This window comes from Thecamonas trahens (genome assembly GCF_000142905.1).
Source record: "Thecamonas trahens ATCC 50062 unplaced genomic scaffold supercont1.64, whole genome shotgun sequence".
NCBI classification, from domain to species: Eukaryota; order Apusomonadida; family Apusomonadidae; genus Thecamonas; species Thecamonas trahens.
The window spans coordinates 126,244-151,289 of record NW_013657616.1 but is presented as its reverse complement, the minus strand read 5'-3'; the positions used below and the strand labels follow the sequence as shown (position 1 = coordinate 151,289).

General features: G+C 62.3%; 7 protein-coding genes across 7 annotated transcripts; 2 read left to right on the top strand and 5 right to left on the bottom strand.

Moving 5' to 3' along the window:
- Positions 1-178: 178 nt before the first annotated feature.
- Positions 179-1,683, bottom strand: AMSG_10804 (uncharacterized protein; the record flags this gene model as incomplete). The annotated part of the gene is made up of 2 exons (XM_013897785.1): positions 179-1,288; positions 1,672-1,683. 2 exons carry the CDS (start codon positions 1,681-1,683, stop codon positions 179-181), a joined length of 1,122 nt encoding a protein of 373 aa, XP_013753239.1.
- A 1,545-nt stretch (positions 1,684-3,228) lies between these two features.
- On the bottom strand, positions 3,229-4,581 carry AMSG_10802 (WD repeat-containing protein 55; the record flags this gene model as incomplete). Its single annotated transcript, XM_013897784.1, has 1 exon — positions 3,229-4,581. The coding sequence occupies one exon, from the start codon at positions 4,579-4,581 to the stop codon at positions 3,229-3,231; it is 1,353 nt and encodes a 450-aa protein (XP_013753238.1).
- A 278-nt stretch (positions 4,582-4,859) lies between these two features.
- AMSG_10801 (uncharacterized protein) lies at positions 4,860-10,221 on the bottom strand (the record flags this gene model as incomplete). The annotated part of the gene is made up of 3 exons (XM_013897783.1): positions 4,860-5,900; positions 5,954-8,317; positions 8,377-10,221. 3 exons carry the CDS (start codon positions 10,219-10,221, stop codon positions 4,860-4,862), a joined length of 5,250 nt encoding a protein of 1,749 aa, XP_013753237.1.
- Positions 10,222-10,790: 569 nt separating this feature from the next.
- Positions 10,791-16,155, bottom strand: AMSG_10800 (ABC transporter A family member 9; the record flags this gene model as incomplete). Its single annotated transcript, XM_013897782.1, has 3 exons — positions 10,791-11,408; positions 11,450-15,596; positions 15,644-16,155. The coding sequence occupies 3 exons, from the start codon at positions 16,153-16,155 to the stop codon at positions 10,791-10,793; spliced, it is 5,277 nt and encodes a 1,758-aa protein (XP_013753236.1).
- Positions 16,156-16,600: 445 nt separating this feature from the next.
- On the bottom strand, positions 16,601-18,877 carry AMSG_10799 (uncharacterized protein). The gene is made up of 2 exons (XM_013897781.1): positions 18,695-18,877; positions 16,601-18,628 (listed from the first exon to the last, which is right to left on the bottom strand). The coding sequence occupies exons 1-2, from the start codon at positions 18,856-18,858 to the stop codon at positions 16,774-16,776; spliced, it is 2,019 nt and encodes a 672-aa protein (XP_013753235.1). The 5' UTR covers positions 18,859-18,877; the 3' UTR covers positions 16,601-16,773.
- A 982-nt stretch (positions 18,878-19,859) lies between these two features.
- Positions 19,860-21,935, top strand: AMSG_10798 (uncharacterized protein; the record flags this gene model as incomplete). The annotated part of the gene is made up of 4 exons (XM_013897780.1): positions 19,860-20,648; positions 20,714-21,099; positions 21,141-21,769; positions 21,805-21,935. The coding sequence occupies 4 exons, from the start codon at positions 19,860-19,862 to the stop codon at positions 21,933-21,935; spliced, it is 1,935 nt and encodes a 644-aa protein (XP_013753234.1).
- Positions 21,936-22,780: 845 nt separating this feature from the next.
- AMSG_10797 (uncharacterized protein) lies at positions 22,781-24,009 on the top strand (the record flags this gene model as incomplete). Its single annotated transcript, XM_013897779.1, has 2 exons — positions 22,781-22,884; positions 22,935-24,009. The coding sequence occupies 2 exons, from the start codon at positions 22,781-22,783 to the stop codon at positions 24,007-24,009; spliced, it is 1,179 nt and encodes a 392-aa protein (XP_013753233.1).
- Positions 24,010-25,046: the final 1,037 nt, after the last annotated feature.

The window sequence follows — 25,046 nt, the reverse complement described above, 5'->3', positions numbered from 1 at the left end:
GGGGGGGGATGGGCATGGTGTAGATGGGGGGGTCAAGCACTGGTGGGGGGACGGATCAAGGGGGGACGGATCAAGGGGATCAAGGGGGGACAGATCTCAAGGGGGGACGGATCAAGGGGGGATCCACGCCTCGAGCACACTTGGCTGCACAGCCCATACGCCTTTACCACACACACATCTAATAGTCGTCGTACTCGTAGGCATCGACTCCATCATCGTCTTCCCCACCGGGAGCAGCCTCGCCTTCGGGAACCTCGCCGGCGCCCGTAGCCGCAGCGGCGGCAGCAGCAGCAGCCTCGGCGGCGGCGGCGGCAGCGGCGTCGATCGCCGCCTTGGTCGGCAGCATGAACGGCAGGTTCCAGTTCTTCTCGCCGGTGCCAAAGTAGGCGTACCCAAACTTGCGGGTGCCGGCGACGTGGAAGGCGACGGCGCCCGGCCAGAGAAGCGAGCGGAGGGTGACGGTCTGCGTGGCGACGTCGTAGTTGACCGACCACGCCCCGGCCGGCACGTCCTCGTCGAGCGTGTCCATAAAGTCGAGGTGTGCATCGTCGGCCTCGCGCTCGAGGAGCGACTTGGTGAGGAGGCGGACGGCCGGCCGGAAGTGGCAGTACATGGCGAGCGAGGTCGAGATCGGGACCGGAAGCCCGGCAAACGTCGGGTTCGCCGTCACCACCTCGGTCGCCGTCTTGAGGTACGCGCCGCGCGGAACGACCGCCACGTCAAACTCGAGCGTCTCCACCAGGTACGCCAGCCGCTTCTCCTCCGACACTCGCACAAACTTGTGCCGTCGGACCTTGCTTCCGCCCTCGCCGCCTTCCGACGCCTCATCGTCGCCGTATGCCGACGACTCGTCGCCGTACTCGGACGCATCACCAGCCCCGCCGCCGTCCTCCATCGACCGCGCGCCCTTGAGCGTCGCTGGCGGCGTTGCCCCCGCCGGCACCGGAACCACAAACTCCCAAGACGGCTCGCCCGAGAACCGCCCACGTGCCGCAGCAATGTACGGCAGCTCCTCCGGCTCGAGCTTGGGCAGCTGCACCCACGACGCACAGTCGGTCGAGATGAACGCCCGCTTCGCCTCACCATCAAGCACGTTTGCCGCCGTTCCCAGCGCCACAAAGTAGTCGCCCGACACGCCGAGCACTTTGCCCACAAACCGAACCGAGGCAAACTTGAGATTAGTCTGCAGCAACGCCAGCGACGATCCCAGCGCCGCCTGCTGTTCCAACGACAGCGTGTACCCAGTTGCCCTTGCCAGCACCTCCATGTCCGTCAGCACGTTGTGGACCTCCACTACAACCACCACACATCGTCATCGACATCATCATCGCCATCATCATCGCCATCGCCATCGCCATCGCCATCGCCATCGCCAGCCACAGCCCCGCAGCCCAGCCGCCGTCCGTTCACGGTGTTATGCCAGACGCCAGGTTCGCCACAGGCAAAGGAGACATGGGAGAAAAAGAGAGCCAAAGACCACACGCAGACCATTTCCACACCCCCAAGCAGTAGCCACGCAGCATACACATGGTATCACACGTGAGTCCCCATACCATACCCTCAAAAAAAATGATGAGTGCACCCCCCTCCCCCCTCCCCTCCCCTCTCCCTCCCCGCCACCCGCCAACCATGTCGCACTGCGTCGGTTAGCCGCCGCCGCCCCACCGCCACCGCCACCACCATTCCTCAGCCTCTGGTACCACCCCCCATGGACATGCCCATGGATACAGTGAGATGAGGAGAGAGAGGGTAGTATGGAGAGTATGCGAGGCTAGTTCGCTACCTGCTGGTACCCTCCCTGCAATGGCTACGTACTCGTGAAATGGCTGCCGTCGTGAGGTGTGCCGTTGTTTGCTTCGCTCGCTGCCGACTCGTCGACCCGCGCGCTGCCACCCCCACAATCAATGCCTCTCATCAAATTAATCGACACCCCCCACACCCCCACAATCAATGCCTCTCATCAAATTAATCGTCACCCCCCCCACACCCCACACAATCAATACCTCTCATCAAATTAATCGTCACACCCCCCCACACCCCCCACAATCAATACCTCTCATCAAATTAATCGTCACACCCCACACAATCAATGCCTCTCATCAAATTAATCGTCACACCCCCCCCCCACACCCCCACAATCAATACCTCTCATCAAATTAATCGTCACACCCCCCACAATCAATGCCTCTCATCAAATTAATCGTCACACCCCACACAATCAATGCCTCTCATCAAACACAACGTGCTCGCTCTCGTCGCGCCCGTGGCCTCGCCGCAGACTATCATCAAACGAATCGTCACCGTGCTCGCTCTCGTCGCGCCCGTGGCCTCGCCGCAGACTATTGTCATGGACTCGTACGACTCGAGCGCGCAGCTCTTCCACGCTCTCGCGACGCGCGGGCATCGGGCGGCGAACACCGTCCGCAGAGGCCGATGCGTGGCTCGCACGTGGGGCCTGCCGCCCGACGCTCGTCCCAGCGACGCCGTTGTGTGCAACGTGGGCGACGACCTCGCTGTTGTCGCGTGGAAGGACTCGATCGAGTGCCGTTTCCTGGCAACCTGCTCTCGTCCTCCAGACTCAACGACATCGTCGTTGCTCGCCAAGACGACCGTGCGACGCTGGAGCCGGAGTGAGCGCCAAAGCGTCGTCCGCCCCGGCCGTCTCATCGTCACGGAGTACAGCGACCACATGGGCGGCGTCGACCTCAACTCGCGCCTGCGCGCCTCGCTCTCCACTGCGCCGCCGAGCACGCGCAAGTGGTGGCACGCCATCTTGTATCGGACTCTAGGCGCCGCGCTCATCAACGCGTACGCGCTCTACGCTGACACGATCCCACGCCCCGCCATGACTCGCGTGGCTTTTCTCTACGACATCATCGACACCCTCCCCGCCAGCGCCGACCCCGTCAGCTCCGCGCCGTCGCGCAAGCGGAAGCGTCCCTCTGCAGCGGCTGCTCGTCATCACCACTTTCCCAAACAAGCCGCCGTGCGACGCGACTGCCTCGCTGGCCGGAAGCTTCATGGCAACCGATCGCGGCCGCGGACCTTTTGCGCTGCGTGCGGCGTCCATCTCTGCATCGCCGACTGTTTTCTGTTGTGGCAGCCATTAACGCATTGTACTACTCTTTTACCGCGATTGATGGCCGTGGCGACGTCTGTGGAGCGTCGCGGAGCGCGGCTTGCGCGACGGACAAATGTGTCCATTCCGTACCGTAAAGGGCTAAAGGGTTAGAGATCGTCAAAGAACGAGTTGGGCTTCTCGGAGGTCGACTGCAGAACCACATTCCGACGCGGCATCCGCTCATGCGAGTGGGCCTGGAAGATCTTGTCGTGGACGGTGGTGAGGTTGGTGAAGCGGATGACCGTGTCGTGACCAGTCGACGCCAAGAGGAGGCCATCGCCCGAGACCGCCATGGCCGAGACCTCAACGTCGTGCTCCGAGACCACGTCGACGAGCTTGTTGGGATGGACCGAGAAGACACGGACCGAGCCATCAGCGGCCGCCAGCGCCACCCCACCCTCGGAGATCTTGACCATGGCCTCGATCGAGCCGAGCGCGGCGTACTCGTCGAGCGGCGCCCCGAGGTAACCGGCCTCAAACACATGGAGCTCACCGGTCTGCACCCCGGCCACAACCTTGGACCCGTCCGCCAGCGCTGTCACGCTCACAATCTCGTCGTCGAGCGGCTCAGACTGCGAGAGCGGCCGGTTGCCCGCAAGGTCAAACGCCCCGATCCGCCCGTCGCCGCCTGACGAGATCAGCATCGACCCGTCGTTGAGCGACGTAAACGAGGTCACATAGTCCTCGTGCATATCAGACGTCCGCACATAGTTGGGCGCACGGACGTCCCAGATCCGGATCGTTCCTGTGTCGTCACCCGAAGCCAGCCCAAACTCGCCCAGCGCAAGCAGCGCGTTGATCGGCGTCGCCACGTCGCCACCAAACTCGTCGTCATCCTCCTCGCCGCCGTCCTGTCCCTCGCCGCCGAGGTAAAAGTCGAAACCGCGCGACGCCATCCCGCCCTTCTTCTTCTTCCCGCCCTTCTTGCCCGACCGCCGAATCGCTGCCAGCGCGCCTGCCACCGACTCGTCTGGCCCGCGCGCAGCCTCTGCCGCCAACGCCGCCGCCGCCGCCGAGTCGCTCGCCAACGCCCTCGCTGTCTCTGCCGCAGCGCCCGCAGCCTTTCTCCACCGACGCGCCAACGATGGCTGAGTCGCGTTGGGAATGGTCCACACACCCTTGCCCGTCTCCACATCCACCGCCTTGAGGGTGCCCGATGCATGGCCCAGAAAAATCGCATTGCCCGAGGGTGAAAACGCGGCTGCCCGCAACGATTTGATGGCCCGAGCCGAAATAGCCGAAAAAGTCGAACCAGCCTTTTGCCCAACAGCACTACTGCTGCTGCCATCGCTGTACGGCACAGTGTACATCAGCTTGGCCTCGGCCGTCTCACTCAGCGAGTACATGTTGAGCGCTCCGTCGACACACCCGGCGGCCAGGACATAGTTGGACGGGTGGAAGTGGAGGTTCATGCCCAGCGCAGGCAGCTCAATGGCTCCGGGCGTCGTGTAAGTTGCCATGGTATATGGTATATGGTATATGGGGAGGGGGGGGGGGGGGGGGGGGGGGGAGTGGCTTCACCGTCTGTCGTCGTCGTCGTCCTCCTCGTCCTCGTCGTCGCCCTCGGCTCCCTTGTGTCGCACTATTCGGATGGATGGATGGAGTGATCGACCGCACCAAACCAACACATTGTGTGCCTGGCCGCCTGAGGCTTGCCAGACAGACAGACTCTCATCGCCCGACCACTCCATCCAACCCAACCCACTGCTTCCACAGTGAGTCAGTGTTCTGTTCTTCACTAAATCAGCCCGTCCATTTCCACCTCTCCAACCTCGCCGAGATCGCCCACATCTGTGGTGTTCTCCACCGACGACACGCCGGCGGCGACGGCAGAGTCGAGCGAGGCGAGGAAGCGCCCGGCATCGCGGAGGACGTCCGGTCCGGCCTCCACGTCCTGCAGCTCGCTGGTAATGACCGCCATCAGCCGTCGCTGGCGATCGTTGGCCGCAAGGTACGTTGCCCGCCGGTCACGGACAATAAGGATCACGTCCATGGCAATGCCGTGGATCGAGACCGCAAGGAGGACGATGACGGCCGCGATGGCCGAGACGAGGAACATGGTGGAGTTGGGCGAAGCCTGCCGCTCTGCGTATGACGCTGCGCCAAGGAAAACAACCAGACACACCGCCGCGTTGAGCCGCATGTCTAGCGAGTTGTACAGCGGAAAGTAGTACGGCTGCCACCGCGCGACGCAGAGGAGCGACGTCACAAGCACCATAAGCAGTGTCCCGATGAGCAACAGCTTCATGCCCGAGAAGAAGACGGCCACAAGCACAATAACTAGCCGCTTACCGAGCTCGCCCACGCCGCACCAGTAGAACTTGCGCCGGTACAGCCGATACAGCGCTCCCAACCGGAGCGTCACCTGCGGCGAGAAGAGCTCGTGACGGTGCTGTCCGAGTGCGTAAGCAAAGTACAGCGGGATGCCCACAACATACACCACAACAGAGCAGAGCCCCAACCAAGCCACACCCCACCACGCCGCATCAAAGCACGCCACGCCAGGATCGGTGTCCAGAACAAGCCGCCCGTTTGGCAGTCGCACGCAGTCAAAGATCAATAGCGTCGCCCGAGACATCGGAATGTACAGCAGCGGCGTGATGGTGAACAAGACCGCATCCGCCAGCGTGCTCACAGCCACCTCATCCAGCCCGTGGAAAAATCCCACCTTGGGCGCCACGACCTTGAGCAGAATGAGCGTACCAAAGACAAGTCCGAGAAAAACAACAGGGAGGAGGACAGTGAGCGCGTACTTGGTGTGGAACGACGCCACCGCGCACTCGGAAGCAAACAGGTTGGCGTCAACGTTAAAGACATTGAAAAAGAGAGCACGTCGCGTGTCGCCCCGCTCCACGCCAGGTCTATGTCCACCACAAGCCCCACAAGCTGAAAGGCCACAAGCACCATCGACGGTGACGCCGGCGACGTCAGCCGCCGAAACGCCCGGATCAGCTGCGCCTGCGACTTGACCTCGCCCGTCGCCGTCCCGGTCCGGATTCCGGCCCGCACAAGTGCCCATCCAACCCCAACCGCCACCCCATTGGCCACAAGCACAATTATCACCTGCGCAGACACAAACGTCGAGACTGCTGCCTCGGGGCACGGTACGCACGCCCCGGACGCGTCCGAGTAGTGCCCGGCCTCGCACTCGTTGCACATAAAGCCCGAGTATCCGCGCCTACACGGCGCCACGTTCGATCCTCCCACGCACCCGGCCGCACGCCTGCACGCCACAAACGTGCCGTCGCCCACAGGGTAAAAGCCCACCAGTGGAACAGGCTCATCGCTGCCGAGCGCGCACAGCCCTCCCGGAGGACACTCATCGCACGCCTCACCCTCGACACGCCCGGCGTGCGAGTAGAAACCATCCTTGCACACGCAGCTCACAGTCCGGTTCTGCTCCACCGCAACCGTCGAATCAGGGCATGGATCACGGAGCGCGCACGGCGCCACCGATGTCTCCTCAGACACCTCGGACACCCCGCATACCGTACAGACCAGCCACGGCGACTCGTCCGCAGGTCCACCGCCGGTTCCGGGCGGGCATGCCGTCAGCGTCACCGCAATCGTCGACGTGCTTGCCAGGTCGCTCCGCACCCCGTCGGTCAGTCCCACCTCGAGCCGCAGAGGCACGTCGTCGTACGGCGGGCCGTACATGCCCAGTGACGACGAGACCAGCGAGAAGCTCCCGTCGCCAGCCTGCGGAATCGCCGTCGGTCCGATGTTCTCCACTTTGTCCTCCTCCACGTCCAGGATCGTCACTCCAATCCGAATCTCACTCGCCCGCACTCGTTGCCCGACTCCATCCAGAAGCTCGATCGAGACGCCCGCCAGCAAGAGCGCCGATCCAATCCGCGCACTCGGCGGTTGGATCCACACAAACTTCTCCGGCACCGTCGCCCATCCCGGGCCGTAGCCGTCTGCTCCCACGCTCGACGACACCGTGCCCGGCGGGCCCGACGCCGGAAACGCCGCAGGCTCGCTCACACACCCAAACCCGGCCCCGCCTGCCGCGCTTGCGCTAGCATCGATGATCGTCATCGGTCCACTCACAGTGCACGAGCAGAGGAACAGGCCACCGCCAATACCTGCCGACACAGACGTCATAGACAGTCCAGACCCAGCCATCGTCACAGACGAAGTCGACGTTCCCGATGCCACAGGACTCAGGTCCCAAACCTTGGTAGACGACACCGAGGAAGAAGAAAAATCTTCGCAGGCCAGAGCGCCGCCAGCCAGGTCCGCACTTGTCGACGAGATGGTCACATCCGTCAGAACCGCGTCTTGGACGCTCCGAATATGTATGCCACCCCCAATCTCGGCAGCATGGCAGTTGGAAATGGAGACTCGCGTCATAAGAAATCGTGAAACACTGGTCGACAAGGCAATGTTGACAGCTCCGCCGACACTGCGCGCAGAACAGTCGACAAACGTCGTGTCGACAATCTCGACCGAGACTTCAAAGCTTCTCCCATAGATCGTGACACAGCCACCGTTGCCTGATGCCAGCCTGGCAAACTTGGAATTCGCAATAAGAGCTGTTCCGCCCTCGAAAGCGATGCCACCGCCAAAGCTGCTGAACGAGAACGTCGACCCGTTCTCAAACGTGCACCCAATGATGATAGACGATGAATCTCGCGAGTAAACAGAGCCACCACCCATGGTGGCGCGGTTGAGCGAAAAGTGGACTCGCTCCAAACGAAGTGTCCCACTCACCACGAACACCGCACCACCAATGGTCGCAAGGTTGTCAACCGCCGTCGAGTCCGTCATCACCAGCACTCCGCCGGAAGTCACAGACACCACAGCCCCATTGGACAATGTCGAGCCCAAAGTCGCAAAGTGGCAGTGAGTCAAGACCAGCTCTGCACCCTCGCCTTCGACCATGAGCATCGTAGTTCCTGTCGAGTTGATGGCAGAGAGGCCAGCAAACGAGACCGAGACATTGGTGCCAATGCGGAACGCCCCCCATTGCGGTGGTCGCAATCGATCACTACGCCTGTGGCGTTCACCGTGGCCGACTTCCACAACTGAAGGTTTGCCGTCGGGCAGCTGGTGTACGTCGCCGCCGGAAACACAACTTCCTGGCTCGCGCAAGCTCCGGCAGTTGACATCGCTGCCAAGCACTCGACTGAACGTCGGCCGCCACGCAGCTGCGTCGAGCATGTCGGGAACATCTCTGGTATGGGCCGCAAGCTCGCCGGCCGCAGAGCGGTCGTAAAACGATCAAACTCGCGGCCCCGTGCCACGCGAACCTCATTATAGCGCGAGTAAGCAATGTCGCGAAGACCGACGCCATCTGCGTCGAGGTTGACCACATGGTAAACCGCTTGCGGGTCGGTCTCGCGCAGCTGCTGCGAGCTCCAAGTCCCTGTCGGGTCGCCGTACATGTTGACGTGGGCAAAGAGCAAGTTGGACGTCGCCACAACCAGGTCTGGCACAGAGTCGCTGTTGAGGTCTGTGACAATAAGGTCTGTGCCCACACCGGGAAAGTCCACAACAGTCGCCAGACCAAAGATCGGGCCGAAAACGCCTGGCGCGATCTGCACTGCTGCAAAGACATAGCGATTTCCCCCGCTGCCGCACCCCACAATGTCACCGAGTCCGTCGACGTTGAGGTCGGCGATCATCAATGCATTGGCGGCGAGCGTAGACAGCGGCGGCGGCGGAACTGCGGTGTCGACCACTGCAAACGTGCCGTTGCCGGTGTTGCCGAGAACTACCACGTCGTTTCCCGAGACAACCGCCACGTCGACGTCGCCGTCGGCGTCAATGTCGCCCACGGCATTGGTCGCGGTTGTTCCAGTTGCAGTAACTAAATGAAAGTTATTCCATGCTTCCTCCTTTCCCACATTCTGGACCCAGTGCACGCCGTTGACGTCACTCCACAAAACATCAAGAAAGCCATCCGCGTCGACATCACTCACCTCGATCCAGCGCGGCAGGTCGACAAGAGAGACTGAAAAGGGAAAGACGCAGGAAAGTGACACCGGGAGGCTCCAGCAACCCATGATCGACCCACCACTCCCGGGGGCTGAAGCGGCCACCATATCAAGCTCCCCGTCTTGATCAAGGTCGGCGAGTACCAGTCCGCCAGCAATCGGGTCTGGTATTGTCATGACCGTGATACCGTTGGCAAACGAGCCGGTGCCGCCCTGGTTGCGATACACGTTCACGACTCCCGTGCTCTGCTGCGACACAACGTCCTCCCACCCGTCATTATCAATGTCGCCGGCGGCGACCGTCAGTACATTGGCCACTGCCGGCGAGACGAGCTGCGTACCGACGTCAAACGGGTAGAGCATGGCCGACTGCGTTGCCGCTGCTGAGAACCAAAACACCCGCCCAGAATTATTGGCTGAAAGAATCCAATCGAACAGGCCGTCACCATCGACGTCGGCAACCTCGACGCCAAACACACCCAAGAACTGGCCGTCATCGATGTTCGAGTATAACTCAACGGGCGAGAACGAGGCGCCAGAGCCCGTGTTGAGGTACACAACGAGTTTGGAGACAGCGGCGACAACAAGATCAATGTCGCCATCGGCATCGGCGTCAGTAGCGGCAACATCCTTCCCTTGAGACGGCCCAGGCACCGACTGCTTGGGCCCGAAGACTCCCGGCGTAGTCGCCATCGCCCAACCAAGCCCGGAAGTTGTTGAAGACACATGGGCAACATCGAGGAGAGAGTCAGCGTTAAAGTCGCCCACCACCACCGCCCACACGCCACTAGTCACAGACACTGTGCTCACCGTCCAGCTGGAGCCGTCACCCGCATCGTTGGTGGCGAGAACAACGGCCGAGCCAGAGTAGTCCGCCGCCAGAAGGTCAGCATCATTATCACTATCAATGTCGACAATGACAAGTCTGCGCAGGCCTAGTCCAGCAGCAATGGCCGGCTTGCTCGTGAGAACGCCGGAGCCGTTGTTTGACCACCAGGCAAAATGGCCTCCGCTAGTAGCAGCGACGACGTCCGCATGGCCATCGCCAGAGAGGTCGCCCATTTCACCAAACTGCACAGCACTGGCCGAGTAAGTCACAGGCGTGAGCCACGAGACGGGCGAGAGAGAGTCTTGGAGGACGACAACGACATGAGACATGCGAAAAATGACGACATCGAGACGATTATCAGCATTCATATCAGCCACGGCCATGGTTTGAAGGTTGAACATGGACGATGCCACGAGTTGAGGAGCCTTTGAAGGACCCTTAGCCACCACCGAGTTGAACCAGAAGACATCGCTTCCACCACCTGGCGCCGAACTCACAATATCATTCACACCATCACCATCAATGTCACCAATGACCACATCAGAAGCCAATGAAACAGTGGCATCACCGCCAGCACGAAAACCAAGTCGACGACCTGCCGGATTTGCGCTGGCACATGGCCGGCTGGAAAACGTAGTGGAAGGGAGGGTGAGGAGTAGGATTCCGAGCAAGGTTAGAGCAGTGAGCGTGAGCGTTGACGCCATGGGAGAGAGAGGGGGGTTAGGGGAGGTGCGGGGGTTGTGTGGGAGTGGTGTGTGGGAGTGGTGTGTGGGAGTGGTGTGTGGCAGGTGGGGGGGGGGGGGGGGGGGCGGGGGGCGGGGGGGGTTTACGGGATTGACCGGGCAGCGGAACACCGGTATATAGCTTGTGTGGCTTCAATGGTTTTCAGTGGCAAGGCTCACCGGTCAGGCTCATCGTCGTACTCGTAGTCGTCGTCGTCGACGACGCGCGAGGGGATGGCCACCGGTGGGATGTAGGCGTCGTGGGCGCCGGGACGGGGCGGCGAGGCGGTGCTTGAGGCAAAGATGGTCGAGTCGGTGAGCGAACGAGCGAGGGCGTCCTTTGCCGAGCCGGCCTCTGCGATGCGGATAAAGACGTCTTCAAGGGTGGTCTGGGCGATGTTCCACTCTGCGACGTGGAGCCCGTCCTTGCGAGCCTCCATGGTAGTGAAGAGCTCTGCGAGGTCAAATGAGCCCTCGGGGACGTGGAAGTGCTGGTTGGGCCCGAGCGAGTGCGGCATGTGCGAGGCGCGCGGGAGGAGGTCGAGGATAGCGGCGACGGCGGCGGGCGCGGCGTCAATGTGGTCGGGGTGCATTGAGAGCGAGAGGCGATAGCCTGCGGCAAACTTGGCCTTGAGGTGGCCGGACGAACCGACACACTCGAGGGCGCCTGAGGCCATGATGCCAATGCGGGAGCAGAGGGCCTCGGCCTCTTCGAGCGAGTGGGAGGTGAGGACGACCGAGGCATTCCCGGAGCGGCAGGCGCGGGAGATGATGTTCCACACCTCGCGGCGGTTCTTGGGTCGAGGCCAGTGGTGGGCTCGTCGAGGAAGACGACCTGCGGCGAGCCGATGAGCGCGATGCCGATGGAAAGGCGCCGCTTCATGCCGCCCGAGAAGCGGCCAACGAGGCGCTTGCGGACGTACGTCAGGTGGAGCTCGTCGAGAGTGCGGGCGACAGCACGCTTAAGCTCGGCACCCGTCATGCGCTTGAGGCGGCCGTAGAGGTAGAGGTGCTCCTCGGCGGTCATGGTCGGCCAGAGGATGTCGTGCTGCGGACAGACGCCGAGGACGCCATAGATCTCGTCCATCGACTCGCGGATCGAGTACCCAGCGACGAGGGCGTCGCCGTAGCTCGGCTCGATGAGGCCAGAAAGCATCGAGGCGATGGTGGTCTTGCCGGCGCCGTTGTGGCCGAGAAGGCCAAAGCACTCGCCGCGGCGGATGCCAAAGGTGGCGTTGCGAACGGCGACCTTGCCGCCGTCGTAGACCTTACGGAGGTGGCGCATGGCAATGGCGTTGGTCCCGGCGTGCCTCGGGTCGAGGATGTAGCGCCGCTCGGCCGCGACGTCTTCGTCCTCGTCTTCGATGGGATACTTGTCCTGGAGAAGCGGGCCAGACATGAGGGCGCGCTCCTCGTCGGCGTCCGAACCCGCCTTGGAGCCGCGCCAGTACGAGGGCTTGAGGCAAAAGATGGGCGACTTGGTAACGCCAAAGCCTGCCGGCACAACCTGGTCGAGGTAGTAAGCAAGGAGGAGGAGGGCGACAAGCTCGACGGCGAGGTAGCCGTAGATGTTGCCGAGGTAGGCGTCGCCCGAGTTGACCGTAGCAAGCGTGAGGCCTTCCGAGCCTGCGGTGGCGGCGGCGGCGAGGTAGCCGACGCCGCGCTGAAAGGCAAAGAACGGGTAGAGCGAGAAGAAGAAGCTCTGCGCGCCGTTGCCCTCGACCTGGCCGACAAGGATGGAGCCCGAGATCCACGAGACAATGACGACGAGGTACGAGACGACGGTGGCGATAAACTCGCGGCCAAAGAGGGTGGTGAAGACAAAGGCAAGCGCAATCATGGTGGCGCCCCAGAGGAGGAAGAGGATGAAGTAGGTGGGGAACGAGTTGCGGATGAAAAAGTCAAAGCGGAAGACAAAGCCAAGGGCAAAGAGCACAACAAGGACGCCGATGTAGAGGATGAACGAAAAGACAAAGTTGACGAGCCAGTAAACCGACATCTTCATGCCCTGCATCTTGAGGATCTCAATGAGCTTGTGCTCCTTGTCGTGCATGATGGAGCCGACCACAAGCGGGAACTGGAAGAAGAGAATGAGCGGAAAGAGGATGGCGGCGAGGAACGAGACAATGTCAATCTTGACCTCGTGCTCGCGAACCGGGAGCTTGACGTACGAGTGCTCGTACGGCGCCGAGGCGTTGAGGGCGAGTTGCGAAAAAGCGGTGGAGGCCGAGGCAAAGAGCGCCGGCAGCGAGTCGTAGAACTTGGCCTTGGTCCGGTTGAACAGGAGGTTGACCGAGAACGCGTTGTCCGTAGCCGAGAGAATGTCAAAGCCGCCGGCCCAACCGCCGCCGCCAAAGTGCGCGGCGTAGAGCGTCGACTGCATTGCGGCGAGCGAGCTGAACTGAGTCTTGACAAACGAGATGTTGGTGGATAGCTCTTCGAGCGGTGGATTGGTGTAAGGCGCCATGTACAAGCTGTTTCCGACGGCGAGCTCGGCGGGCGAAGGCGAGGCCGGCACGGACCAGCCAAGCTGGTTGGGAAAGTCGTCGTTGGGGAAGAAGAGCCAGTTCATGGGCGCGGGCGTCGGGTTCGGCGAGGCCTGCACGGTGCGGTTGAGCGAGGAGATGACAAAGAGCTGCACCATAATGAGGATAAAGACGATGAACGAGGGGCAGCAGATCTGGCAGCAGTTGGTCACCTTGCGCCGCTTCTGCAGGTGGTACGACTTGGCGAGGAGGGCCTTGACCTGCAGGCCGTAGCGCGGCTTGAGGCGGCCGGTGGCGGCGGGTGGCGGTGGCGGCGGCGAGGGCGCAGTCGTGTCGGAGCGCGGCGTGTCTGCGGCAGAGGCCGGGCCCGAACCCGAGCCTGGTGCCTGCTCGCCAACCGGCTGGGCAACCGGGATGTCGTGATTGACGGAAGAGGCGGCGGCAGGGTCCTCGAGCGGCGCCTCGCCCGAGACGGTGGTAAACTCCTCGCCTTGGGCATCCTCAGCAACGCGGAGGAAGACGTCCTCAAGAGTGGTGAGTGAGACGTGGAAGTCCTTGATGTTTGCCGCAGACTGGAGGTACTCAAAGACGCCTGGAAGCTCGGGTACCTGGGTCGACGCGACTTCGACGGTAAAGTGCATGGGCGTGGTGTCGACGACAGGGTAGTGCGGGAAGCGCTGGAGGAAGGCAGCCCAGACGTCGGTAATGTGCTCGGGAGCAGCAACGACCTGGACGCGGTAGCCGGTGCCAAACTTGCGCTTGAGGTGAAGCGAGGTGCCGATGCAGCGAATGCGGCCGTTGGCCATGATGGCGATGCGGTCGGAGAGGACGTCGGCCTCCTCCATCGAGTGGGTAGTGAGAGTGAGAGCACGATTGGGCCGCTTCTTGGCGCGCTCGATGACGTCCCAGACCTTGCGACGCGAGACCGGGTCCATGCCCGTCGTCGGCTCGTCGAGGAGGACAATGGCCGGATCGCAGGTGAGGCCCATGGCGACCGAGAGGCGGCGACGCATGCCGCCCGAGTACGAAGAAGCGAGGCCGGTGCGGTCGCCCTGGAGATCGACCTCATCGAGGCGGGTGCGAACCTCGTAGCCGAGGTCAGCTCCGGCGAGACCCTTGAGGCCGGCAAAGACAGCGAGGTTCTCCTCGCCAGAGAGGTCGTCCCAAAGGACGTCAAACTGCGGGACGACGGCGAGGTGGTCACGGATGGCATCGCGGTCGGTGAGGGTAGTGAGTGAGCGGCCGGGCGTGTTTCCGTCAGAAGCGAGGTTGAGGACGGCATAGCCGGACGAGGGCTCGACGCCACCGGTGAGCATGTTGATGGTGGTCGACTTGCCGGCGCCGTTCGCGCCAAGCAGGCCGAGGACCGAGTTACGGGCGATGGAGATGGAGAGGTTGTCGACGGCCACAAACGAGCCAAATACCTTGCGCAGGTTGTGGATGACAAGCGCCGGCTCCTCGTGGAACTGGTTGAGACGGACGCGGGCGGCCTCGGCCTGGACGTCCGGGTCGTCGACGCCGGCGTCGCCGCCGACGTAGCCGTCAGCCTGCGGGAGCTCGCAGGCGGCGCCGGGCCGCGGCTTGGGCGACGCCGAAGAGCCAAAGCCCCAATAGCGTGGTGAGAACGGGTAGAACGGCGAGCGGCGGACACCCATGGCATTGGGCAGGACAATGTCGAGGTACCACGCGAGGACAAAGTACACAATCGTGTCAAAGACGAGCCAGTTGAAGACCTGCGTAAAGGGGAAGATCTCGGTGTAGTTGGAGCGCTGGGCCCAGGTGACACCGACAACAACCGACTGGCCGGACGAGGCGTTGGTGAGGTCAACGAGCGACTTGTTGAAGATGACCGGCGGAAAGAGGGCGAGGAGGTAGCGCCAGAAGGACGAGACCGAGGTGCCGTCGCCATACACAAACTGGCCGATGGAGGAGAAGAGGCCAAAGAGGAACAGGTAGAAGAGGGCCATCATGCGGGCAGACTTGACGTTGCGGAAAAGGGTCGAGAAGAAGAAGCCGGTGGAGATCATCGAGAGCGAGAAGAGGACAACGAGGAAAAAGGTGATGCCAAAGGCCGACTTGGTTACAATGCCAAAGTCAAAGATGTAGCAGACGGCAATGAGGAGCAGGTCTGCGGTGAAGAACATGGCGAGGAAGGTGACCCACCACGAGGTCCAATACGCGGCGCCGGTGACGCCGATGAGCGACATGGAGAACTTGAGCTTGGCCTCTTTCTCGGCCACAACCTGCATGAGCATGAGGACGAGCGGGAACATGGTGGCAAACATGAGGAAGAGGCCGGCGCTCGAGGACTTGACGTTAAAGTTGAAGATGACCGGGTGGGCAAACTCGGTGATGGCGGCAACAATCGAGGCCGCCGGGCCGCCCTGGCGGCCGGACACCTCGCCGAGAATGGCCTCGTCGAGGAGCATCATCATGGGCACGGCAATGTCGCGGCCGACCTGGCGCACTCGTAGAACTTGAGGTCGTTGTCGCAGTCTGAGAAGAGCGTCTCGTTGATGGCAAGCGTGTAGATGTTGCCCGACTTCGGAAGGCTATCAGAGTGGGTGGCGTTGTCAAAGTTGAACACGTACGCGGCCTGGGTCACGTTGTACTCGTCGTACATAAACTTGTTGAGCGTCTCCAGATCGCCGCCTGGGATACCATGCACATTCGCCGCCGGCACGCCCGCCGCGAGCCTCACCTTTTCCATCATTCTCGCCACCACAGGCACGGTAGCGTAGTTATAGATAAAGGTGTAGCAATGTGACTTGCCCTCGCCGATCTTGCACGGCGGGAGCTGAGTGGAAATGGCCTTTGACGGCGGATTGGGAACGTTCTTGGTCAAATCCGAGTGCGTCTTGACGATGAGCGAGAGGAGGAAGAGCAGAATCATGATTGCAGACGGAATGATGACAAACGAGAGCGTCGACTTCCAGTTGCGCTTGGCGAGAATGGCATTCTTCCGCAGCAAGACCTTGGTCTGGTGGCTCCGCTTGCCGAGCCAAGACCTCTTAGGAATCGTAGTGCTCCGGCTAACCTCGCCTATGGACGACATGTCGACCTAGTCTACACGGTAGGGGGGGGGGGGGGTAGGAGGGTTAGGAGGGTGAGGAGGGTAAGGAGGGCGGGAGGAGGGGGGGGCGGGGGGGGGGGGCTGTGAAGCGCGTGCGTGTCGCCGAGAATCGCCATCCTTTTTCGCCGAGTCACCTCCACCATCGATAGAAGGAGGATGGGGAGAGGAAGAAGGAGGAAAGGAGGGAGGGAAGGAGGGAGCGAGCGAGCGAGGGAGGGAGGGAGGGAGCGAGGGAGGGAGGGAGCGAGCGAGGAAGTCTCCTTGTCTCGCCTGTGCGAGCAGCAGGTGGGCGGGGGGCAAGAAACTCGCATGTGCGGCCGGACGACATTGATGATATGTATGGGTTAATTGATGGTTGGTTGTCAGTCATCCATGTCAGGCACCTTTGCGTACTTTTTCTGGCGCCTGAGCGAGCGAGAGAGGTACCGGCGAGAGTGGTTTGTTGAGGTTTGCATCGCGTGCACGTGTGCCGTGCGCGCGCATGTGCGAGTGGCTGGTCGGTGAGGTGATGATGCACGGGAGATCAGGTTGTAGCGTCATGATCGGACTGTCAGGGTAGGGGCAACTCTTACAAGCGGGGGGACGGGTGGCCGGTGAAACCTACCACGACTCGTCATCAGATGACGACCACGACGGAAGGCTGTTACGCTGCAGATAGTCGTAATGCCTGCTTGATGAGGCGCCGACATGATCTTGCAGTTGCCGAGTAATAGCCTCGCGGCGGCGATCCCGAGCAGCGACGCGAAGGTCTTGCAAGAGGGAGGATGTTGTTGATGACGAAGCGGCTACCCTTGCCGGAGCATGAGTGCGGCGGAGAGCAGCCCCGTTGCGGATCTGTGCAAGAAGATCGCCGCGGGTCGGTGCAGCAATGGTGTCAGGCGTGACGTCTTCGACGCTGGCGGCCTCATCGGCAGGCTCAGCCGGCGCGCGGAGGACAACACGGCCGAGACGCTGGGCGCGGATGTCGCGGAGGAGTTCTGCACGGGTGTTGAGGACCGGCGGGGTGCTCGGCACACCTTCAGCAACCGCCATGCCCTGCGGGATCTCAAGCGGCGGCAGCGAGGCGGCGGCGGCCGAGCCACGTGGGCCGCTGGGAAACATGGCCGAGTACAGCGGCGGCGGGGTGGCGCCGCCGCTGGCAGCCGGCGTGGTCGATGCCGTCGATGCCGACGGGCCGGCGCGGTCGGCATCGCGGTCGGCATCGTGGTCGGGAAAGATAAAAACTTGTGGATGGGCTGGAAAGGCCTGGCGAGAAGCGGGCATGGGCGGAGGTGTGGGCAGCGCGCGAAGGGCGGCCGAGTCTGCGTAGTTGAGCGGAAAGAAGCCCTCTGCAGCAGTTGCCGGGCGCATGGCATAGCCCCAGCCAGACGACTCGGCGCCGTTCCACATGAGGATCTCGCCGGCTGCGAACGAGAGCTCATCGGCGGTCATGGCTGTGTAGTCATACAGCATGGTGACGGGCTGGAAGAGCGGGAGATGAAGGATGCGATCGGTCGACGAGGCGCTGGCCGGGCCAAGGTCCGGTAGCGCGGCGCCCTCGAGCAAATCCTCGACCGGCTCGGCCAGCGCAGACGTAGTCGAGTCCCAGGTCTCGTCGACATCGTCGGTGGCGCCGGCCTCGGCCTCGGCCTCGGCGTCGACATCGTCAGTAGCGTCGATCTCGGCCTCGGCAGTCGAGAGTGCAGCCTGGGTAGAGAGTGAGCTTGGCTCAATGAGGACACCTGGGAAGGCGGCTTCGACAAGGGTGTCGAGCCCGCTCGGCAAGAGCTGGGCGGTGGAGACCGGATCGGAGATGGCGGCTTCAGCCGAAGGCGGGAGGACGTGGGCAGCAAGCGTTAGGTACTCCCACTCGGGGAAAGAGCGGGCGAGGGCCTCGGCCGAAGCAAGATGGACGCCACGAACGGTGACGAGGTAGGCGTGGAGGCCGTCGACAAAGCCGGTAAAGATCGAGCGAATGGCAACAATGGCGGAGCGCAGGAGCTTGGCAGCAAACTCCTGTGCCTGCTTGGCGGCATACAACATGTTCTGCTCGGTGTGGATGGTGTCAACAACCAGATCTTCGTACGCAACACGGCGAGTGTTGAGCTCCTCCGGATCCGAACCGTACTTGCGCACAAACCGGGCGAGTCGCTTCCTCGCCTTGGTCGCCTCCTTGACAAACGAGACGACTCGCGAGTTGAGCGCCTTGTATCGATCGTCAAGCAGAGCTTTGTGGCGAACCTGTGCCTCGTCCAGAGCTGTCAGCAGCGACTCGACCCGTCCCACCAGGGCGGTTGCAAAGACCTGCGCCTCAGACGTCTTTCTCGCGCTCGCATCATCGAGCACCGCCGCGATGTGAGCGAGACCAGCATTGACATCGTCAAGCAGTCTTCCCTGCGAGTCGGTCGAGCGAGTTGCCCGAGTCGCGTCATAAGCCTCATGCTGGCTCTCTTGATCATCAGCATCGAACTGATCGCTGGGCGGAGGAGGACGGGGAGGAGCAGGAGTGAGAGCCCGAGCAGCCGAATCGAGGCGGAGAGACTGAGCCGAGTCCATGGCGATGGTGATGACATTGATGAGATCTGTATCAAGCCGAGCAGCAGCAGATAGAGCAGATGCATGCGCAGTGATGGCCTTGCGTAGCTTGGTCATGGCCTTGCGAACACTGTGTCCTCGCTTCACTACATGTTTGGCCGTCCGGGCCATCGCTCAGCTGTCGCGTGCGCCTCCATGGTCGCCGCTATTCCGCCGCCATCTCCACCGCCACTTGCTTTGAGGAGGCCTTTGAACATGATATACGTTGGGGATGATGGGCGGGAGGGGGGGGGGGGGGGGGGAGGGGGGAGGGGAGAGGTGTCGGCTGCGCCGTAGCTGTGCAAGAGAAGAAAGAATCGCTCGAATCGAATCGTTGAGTTCATTGGGATTTATCGTTGTCGTGGTTAATCGTTGAGATCATTGGGATTCATCGTTGTCGTGGCTAATCGTTGAGATCATTGGGATTTATCGTTGTCGTGGTTAATCGTTGAGATCATTGGGATTCATCGTTGTCGTGGTTAATCGTTGAGATCATTGGGATTCATCGTTGTCGTGGCTAATCGTTGAGATCATTGGGATTCATCGTTGTCGTGGTTAATCGTTGAGATCATTGGGATTTATCGTGTTAATCGTTCCCGTGGTTATCGTTGGGGTTGGCGACGCGGAGAGTCGCACTCGACGTGCAGAGGCCCGGCAGTGTGGAGGCTCCAGCGGTCGGATACGTCTTGCTAGAGACATCAAACTCTACAGAGGGAATCATGTCAACGTTTTCTACAGAAACTATGAGTGGCGTGCCGATGGCTGGACAAAGGCGAGGAAGCGAGGAGGATGTGTGGGAAGGGGCCGGCGGCGGGGGCATGTCGTCGGACGACACGGCCTCAGTTCGCCGAGCGCACGACATCTCTTGGGACGAGCTGAGGATTGTCGAGACCATCGGCTCGGGCGCCTTTGCCGATGTTTTTCGCGGCGTATGGGCGGGCACGCCTGTTGCCGTCAAGCGACTTCGCTTGCACAGGCGGCAGCACGGTCGTCATCAGCATCATCCTGAGCATGCTGATGCTGTTGCTGATAATCATCCTCCCGAGCATGATCATGATGGGCAGAGCCAAGACGATGCCGACGATGGGCAGAGCGGCAACAAAACAGTCACATCTACGGCTGTGACCCAAGACATGACGGAGAAAGAGGCTGAGACGCTCGACGAGAGCGAGGCGACCGAGCTGATGCGGGTCCGGCAGGCTCTGGTGGAGGAGGTCAAGGTCTTGTCGCAGCTGGCACACCCCAACACAGTGACGCTGCTGGCAGTCTCCATCTCACCGCCGGCCATTGTCCTCGAACTCCTCCACACCGATCTGAGGACGCTGCTGTTCTACTCGGAGGTGGTGCTGAGCCACGCCGAGAGGGTCCGCCTCCTCCGCGGAGTGGCGTCGGGCATGGCGTACCTGCACATCCGCGGCATCCTCCATCGCGACCTCAAGCCGGCCAACATTCTTGTCGACGCCTCGCGCGCCGTGGTCAAGATCGCCGACTTTGGCCTCGCCCACGTCATCGAGTCCATGTCAGCGCCCATGATGGCCGGCACCCGCAGGTACATGGCGCCCGAGCTGTTTGTCGGCGGCCGCCCCACCCCGGCCGTCGACGTCTTTGCCTTTGGCGTCACCGCCGCAGAGGTCGTCTACCGCCACAAGGCCCGATACGCCGCATTCCGCGAGACCAACGCTTACGCCGCTCTCCTCCTACCGCCAACTCCGACCTCTCGATCCTCGTTCCTCGCCACCCTTGTGGATCCGCTCATCACCACTTGCGTCGCCCCCGATCCGACCCGCCGCCCGTCGTTTGAAACGCTTGTCACTCGCCTCGAGGCTCTGCACGAGCTCCTGCTCCTCGGCCCGCTCGACGCCTCGGTCCCGGAGCTGCCCATCGCCGACATTGTCCCGCGCTCCGCCGATCACGCCGCCATTGTCGAGGCCCTCCTCCCGCTGTTGCGGGCGTTGTCGGCGTTGTTGGTCCATCCGGAACTGGCAAGACGTACCTAGTCATTGGCATTGTCCGCGATGACGCTGTCCGTCGCGCCTTTGCATGTGGCCTCTTCTGGATCGCCCTCGGTGCGCTGCCGGACGAGCGGTTTGTGGCCACAGAGCTGGCCCGCGCCGCCGATGCCGCTTCTACCTTTGCAACAGCCCATCGCGATGCGCCGCGTCATGTTCTTGTTGTACTCGACGACGCCTGCGAGGCGAGCGCGGTGGCGCAAGCGCTGGCTGCCGCCACTTCCGCCTTTGCCACCACGCAACTCGCGGTCACCGTCCTCGTCACCTCGCGAACGAGTCGGGCACTAGACAACGCCCCACTTTCCGGGCCGATATACGAGCTTGGCGACCTCGACGTCGATACCGCTCTGCTCATGCTTTCCAAGTGGGCCGACTTGCCGCTGGATCGGCTCCCAGACCGTGCAGCACAGCTCGCGGTTTTTGCGGCGACTCGCCACTCCTCCTCGCCATGATCGGTGCCGTCTTTGGCTCGCGTCCAGGCTCGTTTCCGCGGCTGATGCATGCCTTTGACAAGCTCGTGGCTGCACCAGAGGCTCATCTCCGACTCGTCCATCTCTGTGTGTCCTCGATCTCGTTCCTCGCCGACGAGTACCGCAAGCTCGTTGTCCTCCGCAGTGACGCTGCCGTCAGCGCCTCTGTCCTCCGCATCCTCTGGACTGGCAGCACCGACGAAATGGGTGCTCTCGACGATCCAGTTGACGCCCTCCTCGATCTCCTTGTGGCGCGCAGGCTCATCCAGGACGAGCGAACCGACGGCATGTATTCGATCCATGCCCTCCTCTACGACTACCTTCAGTGGCGGGTCCCTCGCTGCGCCGCTGCTCCCTTTCACGCCGCGCTTCTCGCCAACGCCGCTGCTGGCCTTTCAGATTACGGCACCGAGCCGAGCACGCCATCGAGCTGGATGGCTGTCCTCGCACCTGCCACAACCGCCATGGCGCCTACCTCCGCTCTCACGTCGTCCATCATCTCGCCGGAGCCGGGCGCTACGCCGATGCCGCTGGCCTCCTCCTCACCGAAGGCTATCGCGACATGTTTCTCGCCTCGGCGCCACTCTCTTGGCTGACAGCAGACGTCGATGCCGTGGTTGCCAGCGTCTCTGCCGACACTGCTTTCGCCTTGACGGCCTTGCAACATGTTGAGGGTCAGCCCCAGCCGGGTCAGCCCCAGCCCCAGACCCAGACCCAGACCCAGACCTAAACCCTCAAGCCTTTGTAAACCCTCAAGCCTTTGTAACCGCGGCGCTGTTCATCATCACATGATATGCGATGGCAATATGGCTCTGCGTTGATCAGCGCGACAACGATGATCATCGCGACATGGTTGGCACCAACCATTAATCTAACGTTCCCATAATGCATGCCCCCGCTAACCATTAATCTAATGTTCCCATAATGCATGCCCCCGCCAAACATTAATCTAACACTCAACGTTCGTCAATTGAAGCGACAGTTTGGCGACTCGGCGCTCAACTCGCCCGTCGGCCAGCCAGACGACGACGGTGGGGACGACCGGCACGGCATGGCGCAGAACTGCTCGGCCTTCCTCCTTCTCATCTTCATCCTCATGCTCTGCTCCACCCTCCCCAGTCTCCCCAGTCCCACCACCTCCACACCCGTCGACTCGGCCATGCCGTACCTAGCGGCGTGTGCTCGACCGACTCTGACCTCATCATCATCATCATCATCATCATCATCATCATCATCATCATCATCATCATCATCATCATCATCATACACACACCATCGCCCATCGACGACATGGCCCAGTGCAGGTCTGCCACCGACTGATGACGTCATCGTTCTGTCTTGGCTCTTTCCCCTCCATTGGCTCGGCTACCATCTCGATCGTCTCATCGATGATCATGATCATCATCGTCATCATCATCACGGTCATGGTCGTCATCTGGTCGATCTCGTCCGATCGGCCCTCGCTCCGTTGGCGTTGTGCTGGCGGATCGATGGTCGGCTCTTGGCCTGGCTGCTGTGGTTCTGGCCTTACTCCTCGTCCTCATCTTGGTCCCTGTCATCATCATGATCACCAACATGGTCCTTGGCTCTACGCCCGACGGTGTCGGTGCGCCTGCTGCCATAGTTGTGCGTGGAGCCGATCCTTTGGCGAAGGACGCCGACGCAAGGATGATCGTGTCGTAGTTGCATCTGGTGATGGTCCGGGCGAGGGCGCGGGCACGGGCGCCAGTGTGGTGATCGACGACGAGGAGGAGGACGTGGTTGTCCTTCCGCGAACGCTTTTCCAAGAGCGAACAGGAGGAGCGATTCGCGAGATGGTGGTGGTGGCCGAGGCAGACGGGCAAAAGACGCCCGAGATTGAGATGGAGATGGCTGCGTCGACGCCCGAGCTGGTGGTGTTGAACGCGTCGCCGCGAGCGCAGCGGTGGCTGGCCTCGGAACGGATCGGAGCGGACGAGCTGGCGAAGGCGCTGACGGTGCAGCGGGAAAGACGGCGGCGCGAGCTGAGCGCAGCGCAGCAAGCCGAGTTTGACGAGCAGCTGGCCGAGTACTACGCGCACGCGCTGCCGACGCTCGGCCTGCGGGCGGAGACGCGGCAGCAGCTGAAGGAGCTCCGCGACGACATTGACGCCATCCACGCACGGATCGCCGGCCGCGCAGAGCGGGTGGCCGCTGCGGCTGCTGCGCTCGAAGCCCGGCTCGGTGCGCTCCGCAAGGAGACGGTGCTGAGCACGGCGGCGTTTGCGATCTTCAGCTTTGCGCTCACCGTCCGATCGAGCGATGCCGTGATCTCGCTAGCGCGAGCGCTGATGGCGAGTGTGGCGCTGCCTGTGCCAGCAGCGTCAACGTCATGGCTGATGCCGCGGGCACTGAGCTCGGGTGTGGCTGCGACGGTCGGCATGGCTGCGGCCGGCGGCGGGCTGGTGGTGGTCAACCACCTCGCACCGAGCCTGCTCCCGTGGACGCTTGCGGCGTGGATCCTGCTTGTTCACAAGATCGAGTGCTGCGTGGCAGCGCTGGCGGTGGCATGCGCTATTGTGGCGGTCCAGGTTGTGGCGCGGACGGTTGGCCATCCGCAGGCCGACGCGAGCGCCGCCGAGTGGGCCGTCTTTCGCTTCCAGCTCTTCCTCATGTCTGTGGTCGCCGGCGCCTGTGTGGGCTTTGCCGGCGGATGGGGCTACAACGCTGACAGTGCGAGCGGGTGGTGGGCCGATGGATGGAAGCCGTTTATGAGCACGCCGAGCGTGCTGTACCCAAGCATGGTGGCCATGGCTGCGGCGTGGGGCTGGTTCCTGCGGCGGTGAGCCGCTTGGCGAGCGCGAGGGAAGCGATAAACCGAGTAGGTGAAGCCGTGTAGCCGATCACGAGTGCGATGCATCTGAAGCAGCATCAGAGGGCCACCACGAGGCCAGCCAGCCGGACCAGGAGCGGGTGCTGGGAGCATCCTCCCTGGCGCGGGCGACGGCGTTGCCCGAGACCGACGAGGCGTCCTTGCGGACATTTGAGAGAGAAAAGCGGCGAAAGTTGGAGGGCAGCAGTGAGGCCGAGACGAGCTCAGTCTCGTCCTTGTCGGTCCCGAGCCAGGCGAGGTAGACCTTGACAGCGCAGGCGGTATCGTAGCACGGCACGCCGTAGTCTGCGTACGAGAGGGCGCAGTTGGAGCCGACGCATGATCCGGGGCAGTCGGAGCAGCCCTCATCGTACTCGAGGCGGACAATCCTGCCCGACCGCATGTGGACGAGGACCGAGTAGTAGCCCACAAATGACGAACCGTCGGTGTACGGCCTCGGCGCCGTGGTGAAGCTCCCCAGCGAGGTGTGGATCCGCACAGAGTCGTTCCGGTAGAGCGCTGCGCCAGAGTACGGGATTTCGAGGACAGACATCTCGTCGACCTTGGGGAAGAACGGCGCCTTCATGGTTCCGTTCGCCGTTGTCACCCATGTGTACACCAGCGCCTCATCGCCGCTGCGCAAGTACCCCGCCCACCAACACCACCGTGAGCTCTCGGTCAGTCGCCCCGCCGCCGCATTCACCGCTTTGCAGAAAAAGGTCGTGAAACGCCGCCGCCATTCACCGTTTTACGGAAAAGGTCGTGAACAGCCAGAAAAGGTCGTGGAAGGGGAAGGGGGGAGGTAGAGGGGATTGGAAGGGGGCTTTGATCGGAAGGAGGGGGAGGAGGGAGACGATCGCCACGCGATCGATCACAAGGGTGATCGATCGTGACCAAGGCGGCGCGGGGAGGGGAGGGGGTGTATACGCATGGTTGCGGTGTGTGGGTGGAGATATGGGGAGAGAGAGGGAGAGAGGGAGAGAGGGAAGGGGGGAGGGAAGGGGGGGGGGC

Coding starts and splice junctions, on each gene's coding strand:
- AMSG_10799 (XM_013897781.1), bottom strand. CDS start 18,858: ATGGCCCGGACGGCCAAACATGTAGTGAAGCGAGGACACAGTGTTCGC. Junction 18,629..18,694: donor ATCGCCATGGACTCGGCTCA/GTCTCTCCGCCT, acceptor TCCTCCGCCCAG/CGATCAGTTCGATGCTGATG.